Source organism: Ipomoea nil, unplaced genomic scaffold, assembly GCF_001879475.1.
Source record: "Ipomoea nil cultivar Tokyo-kokei standard unplaced genomic scaffold, Asagao_1.1 scaffold1834, whole genome shotgun sequence".
Classification (NCBI taxonomy): domain Eukaryota; kingdom Viridiplantae; phylum Streptophyta; class Magnoliopsida; order Solanales; family Convolvulaceae; genus Ipomoea; species Ipomoea nil.
The window spans coordinates 3567079-3573203 of NW_017618262.1; the positions used below are offsets into that span (position 1 = coordinate 3567079).

At 36.4% G+C, this 6125-nt stretch overlaps 1 protein-coding gene across 2 annotated transcripts; it reads left to right on the forward strand.

Annotated features, from left to right (window-relative positions):
• The first annotated feature begins 193 nt into the window (after positions 1–193).
• On the forward strand, positions 194–5106 carry LOC109193170 (phosphatidylinositol N-acetylglucosaminyltransferase subunit A). Of its 2 annotated transcripts, none has more exons than XM_019344018.1 (9): positions 194–378; positions 658–796; positions 1424–1996; positions 2103–2257; positions 2767–2857; positions 2965–3081; positions 3191–3294; positions 4735–4825; positions 4904–5106. In XM_019344018.1, the coding sequence occupies exons 2-9, from the start codon at positions 677–679 to the stop codon at positions 4985–4987; spliced, it is 1335 nt and encodes a 444-aa protein (XP_019199563.1). In that variant the 5' UTR covers positions 194–378; positions 658–676; the 3' UTR covers positions 4988–5106. The 2 variants fall into 2 exon arrangements, with proteins under 2 accessions (XP_019199563.1, XP_019199564.1); XM_019344019.1 differs by lacking the exon at positions 194–378 and adding an exon at positions 501–521.
• Positions 5107–6125: the final 1019 nt, after the last annotated feature.

A 6125-nucleotide genomic window follows, 5' to 3' on the forward strand; every position in this document is an offset into this window, starting at 1 on the left:
CCAAAATTAACGAAAAAGAATGGAAGTGACATTTTTGTACCAAACAAACAAACAAACAACAAAAATAAAAGGTTTATCACATCACATCAAAAGCCAAATTATTACTGAAAAATACAGCTCCGTTTTTTTTTTTTTTTTCAAAAAAAAAAAAACAAAAAACAAAAAACAAAAAACAAAAACAAAAACAAAAAAATACTCCGTAAATAAGAAGAGGGAGAAAATTTCCGGCTAAAGTAAGCTACTGATATAATTTTCCTTCTCCCGTTCTCTCGTATGGCTTAAAATTAGCTCGATATTGCATTTCCGGTGGTCAATCAACGTTGAACTCTGACTATACGGAGAATATTTTAGTTGTACTGAGTTAAGCTTCACTGTACGGTATGGTTTCTGTTTTTGCATAGAATTTTTCTACACCCCCCACACGTTTGATGAAATGCTTCTTATACTACACCCAGCAGAGTATATACTTGAAGTAAGCTGCATTGATGCATTGGTGGATCTTAATAATGATTTAGCTCCTTGTGAGATTAGTCTTGGCTGACTGCTTTTTAGCTCTTGCCTTGATCTACTTAGTGCATTTCTTTAATGAAGCCTGTGATTTTCGCTTTTCAATATCTTTCCATGGAATAGCTTATGTTGAAGCTGTTATCTTTGCAGGTGTGGAGATATTACTGTCATGGATGAGCTCGAGAAGCATAGTATCTTGATGGTGTCAGATTTTTTCTATCCCAATTTTGGTGGCGTTGAGAATCACATTTATTATCTATCTCAATGCTTGATGAAGCGGGGCCATAAGGTCAGATTTCATGTTATAATCTACACTGTCTAAATTGTCTAGTGTATATCTTCGTGTGATTTCATTTATGCACTGAGCCTATAGGATGAAAAGAAAGAAAATGAGAAGTTTCATGTTTTCCCCAATTCTTGGCTTGATTGTATTCTAGTAGAAATTCATGAATTTTACACAGTTGCATCAAAATTTAGGCAGACAAGGAAATCTGAATCACTGAATGTGATCTCCCTTATGTGTTTGGCTAGGGTGAATACAAGAGGGGAAGTGAAGAAGGAGCCCAATTGGACTGGTTTTGTTAGAAAGTCTGAAACCAACTTGTCCTAATGAAATTGGTCCTTCTTGGTTTTCCCTCCACAAAATGAACCATTAGGTGGAAAATATAAGTCAGTCTTTATCTGGACTAGTTTGGTTAGGTCCGTAGCCAACTAATCCTAACGAATCTTTCTGTTCTATAATCCAATCTGGCAATCTTATATGTATCTAAAAGATAAAGAACAAAGAATATCAAGAAAAATGTCATCTTTCAGCATTAGCTCAGAAGGAACAAATTGTTGAAACTTGAAAGTGTAGTTTTCATATAGAGGGTTCTTAAAACAAGGAAATTTATTATGCTCATTTGTATGAAGCTAGGTGGTTGTTATGACTCACGCTTATAAAAATCGCTCTGGAGTGAGATATATGACGGGTGGGTTGAAAGTTTACTATGTGCCATGGAAGCCTTTTCTTATGCAGAATACACTACCCACTTTTTATGGTACACTTCCTATCATAAGGACTATTCTAATTCGGGAAAAGATAACTTTGGTTCATGGACATCAAGCCTTCTCTACTCTATGCCATGAAGCTCTGATGCATGCACGTACAATGGGTTACAAAGTTGTATTCACTGATCATTCTCTTTATGGATTTGCTGATGTGGGAAGCATTCACATGAACAAGGTATTGCAATTTACTCTAGCTGATGTAACCCAGGCTATCTGTGTGTCTCACACAAGCAAAGAAAACACAGTCTTAAGATCAGGGCTGCCACCGGAAAAGGTTTATGTCATTCCAAATGCCGTGGACACTGCAATGTTCAAACCTGCTCCAGAAAAGCTTAGTCGGGAGGAAATTGTTATAGTTGTGATAAGTAGATTAGTTTACAGGAAAGGGGCAGATTTACTAGTTGAAGTTATCCCTGAAGTATGCCGCTTGTATCCCAATGTAAGTATTTCTGAAGTATGACGGCTTTTATATAACTTTGGGTAGGTAGATCTTGACTGTCTTTATGATAATTTTAGATATAAGCAATTCTCTTGGTGAAGATTAGGTTCGCTTCATTGTTGGAGGAGATGGACCTAAACGAGTGCGCCTGGAAGAGATGAGGGAAAAGCACTCTCTCCAAGATCGAGTTGAGATGTTGGGAGCAGTGCCACATGCCAAAGTGCAGTCAGTGTTAATAACTGGCCATATTTTCTTGAACAGGTATATCATGCTCCTTTTGTTGAGTGTGCTTAGTTGTGTCTTGAGAGTTGAGACTTGAGGTTACCAAATTATGTGGCATGAAACTTTTATGGGTATATCCTGGTTCATGATGCTGTAAATCTATTTAAGATAGCAAAAACAATCTGGCCCTTTTTCCAATAAGCAAGAAGAAATATAAAACAACTCAAAGCCTATGCACAGAGGCAAAAGTAATGCATGCCAAGTGTAAATTGTGGACTTATTGCCTTGTTTTACCTAGAGGCATTACCATTTCATATGCTTGAGGGTTTGCCAAAGCATGAAAATTTAATGATCATTTCAACCTAAAAGGCTAATCTAAGGTTTGACTACTGAGAATTCCCACAATAGCAATGTACACTGTCTTTATATACCACAATGAATCTGTGACCTAAAAAATAGCACACTGTCTATAAGGATAAGTTGCTTTCTTTCTCCCCTATCTTGTGCCCCCATTTCTCTTTCGCTGATTCTTGCACTTTCTGCACTAGTTCTTTAACAGAAGCATTTTGCATAGCTATATTAGAAGCAGCAAGTTGTGGGTTGCTGACAGTTAGCACACGTGTTGGAGGAGTTCCAGAGGTATGATCATGATATGATTTCTTGTATTTGTAGCTCTCTGTTTTTTTGTTATCAAGAGATCTGAATTTAGTTTTCATGTTTTCTTCTGTTGGTTAATGGTCCATCAGGTTCTTCCAGATGATATGGTTGTTCTTGCAGAGCCAGATCCTAGTGATATGGTACAAGCAGTCACAAAGGCAATACACATGCTTCCCCAGATTGATCCACTAGTCATGCACAACCGTGTATGTATGCTACAATACTAATTGTAATGCTTTCTTTGTTTTTATGCTTGGGCAGTTGGTGGCTGTGGGGATCTAATATAAGAATATGGTATTCTTCTTTTCTATCCAGATGAAGAAACTATATAGCTGGCATGATGTTGCTAAGAGGACAGAGATTGTGTATGATCGTGCTCAAAAACACTCAAATCCTCCACTATTGGAGCGATTATCTAGGTATGTAAAATGCATTTTTGAATTTTGTGTTTGCCCATCCGTAGAATTAGGAAGTTGGTGACAGTCCATTTCGATATTCTAGTAGTGTATATTGCACGATTTATAAAGAAACCTTCCAAGTAGAAAGATCTTTGTCTCATATCACCATGCTACTGCAGCCCAAAACTATCATTGTTCTTTGTTTTGACCATCTCCGATTTCTTAGTGTAGAAGTTTGCAGAATGTAGAAGAAATTCATGGAACTACTGAATAATAATGACTCGGCTTGTATATTAGTATTACATCTCAATTATCAATCCAGCATTGGTTATCTAACTAGAGAACACTTAGGGTATTTTTGGTTCATGTGTTTACACACTAGGAATGGGAATCAAAATCATAGTTAGGGTCCGTTTGGAAAGCAGGAAAATGACTTCTGGAAAATGTTTTCCAGAAAATGAGTCATTTTCCGGAAAACGTTTTCCTTTCTCGTGTTTGGCTGCACAATAGAAAACTGTCTTTGTCTGTTTGACTCATTTTCTAGAAAATGATGTAAAATTATATAATTAAACATTTTATATAATTAATTATTTTGTTTAAAATATATTAGATTTACAATAATATTATAAATAATAATAATAATATTAAATTTACAATAATAATAATAATAATAAATTCACAGTACTTGGGGGGGAATTCACAGTGTTAGTTGTTGCTGTAGACAGAGATGACAGTGATTGTTGTTGTAGACAGACGAAGGTGGTTGTTGTTGTAGGCCAAAGAAGTCTTCCGGAAAATGACTTCCCCCAAAAAAAAAGGGGAAGTCATTTTCCGGAAAATTGAGCTCATTTTCCATTGACCATGTCTCATTTTCCAGCCTAGCCAAACACCGAAAACCCGAAAAATGATTTCCAGAAATCATTTTCCGGGTTTCCAAACACACCCTTAGTGTTTTTGGTTGACAACTTTTTAAAACACAACTATGAGATTTGGTTACCCCTACAATTAAAAATCTCATTCCCTAATTAAAAGGGGGTATCATTCCATTTTATTGGTAATCTAATTTTTAAGTTTGGATTAGTAGTACTTTTAGATTTTTGTTTTGATTTTTTTATTCATATTGATGCTTTGGATGTCACTATATTAAGATCAATTGTTTTAATTTTTTTTTTTTTTGGTATTTTTAAAACCTTTATTTCCATTATAGGATCATACACAACCAAACATCAATATTGGTAATCATTCCAATTCCATCCTACTACCAAACATGCAAAATACTTTCACCAAAACCCATTACCATTACTAAGTATTTGATTTCCATTCTGATTCCAATTATCATGTGTGAACCAAACACACCCATAGATTAATAGATTATAAATTCGAAATCAACTCAGTGTAACGGTTTTGTGAGCACATTACATCAATATTGGAAGAAAAGCTGATGAACATTGATCTTGCTAGGTATCTTACTTGTGGAGCTTGGGCAGGCAAACTGTTTTGCATAGTTATGATAATTGACTTCTTGCTCTGGCGTCTCTTGCAACTATGGCAGGTAATCATCTCTCGTTCATGACTGGTTCATTCCTTTTCATCGTTCCCTATTATAATTTTTCTTTATGATTTTCATTAGCCTGACAACGAGATTGAGGTGGTGCCTGACATTTGTTTGATGAATTCTCAACATGACACCAACAAGGATGAAAGCAATACATGATTTTTCACTTCATAGGACATGTTTGTATTACATTCGACAAAATGATTAGCTGACCCTTTTACTTCTACTCTTCGAGAATGTAAATACAACTAGGTAAGCCACTTCTTTGTCTGACCGTATCGATTTTTTTTTTTGGTGCGCTAGAGGGACCAATAGGTCCCAAGGATTAGGAAATGCTTTTGCTAGCAATGCCTTTGGCGTCTCTATCCACAATGTCTCTTGCACCATCCGGAGGGTCCTCTAAGATTAAGGTCTCCTAGTCCCCACCTTGCCCCAAGTTGGCGAGGTAGTCGGCACACTGGTTACCTTCTCGAAAGATGTGTTGGATCACTTGGATGTCACCGTCCTGGATTTGTCTCATGATAGTCTTGTAGTCAATAATTAAGGTTTCAACCTCCGGTCTCGAATCGGCCTTTCCCTTCACCGCATGGACCATTGCTTTTGAATCTATCTCTACAATGATCTTGTTCATCCACCTGTCTTTGGCGAGGCTAAGACCTTCCCTCAGATCCAACAGCTCCGCAAAGAAGCTACTCGTGATCCCAATTTTGGTGGTGAACCCCACAATCCAAGCACCATTGTGATCTCGAATGGTTCCATCTGCACTAGCCATGCTTGAGTTGGCCTTCCTAGCACCATCAGTGTTGAGCTTGACAAAGCCATGTGCCAGCGGTGTTTAGTTAACTTAGATTTGTGTACTAGTCATAGGCAAATTATATCGTGCACCGCAGTGCATAATCGATTATGCACCACGCATCAAAATGACGTTGTTTTGTTAAATGAGAATAAACGGCATTCGTTTTTTGCCGTTCCGCACCCTTCCGCAAAAAGTAACTCTGTTATTCAGTTTCATTTCGTATACACTGTAGTTTCGGTTAAACACAATTACAGTTTCATTCGATATTTCTAGACTCAAATATGTGAAAATGTTATTTAATTTTATTTTATATACACTATATTTTCATTAAAACACAACTACATGATCATTTTGATATAATTACAGTTTCATTGTACAATATACACTCAAATATGTGAAATGTTATTCACTTTCATTTTATATACACTGCAGTTTCATTTCACTACAACTACAGTATCATTTTGATATAACTGCAGTGTCGGTTTAGATATACTGTAGTGT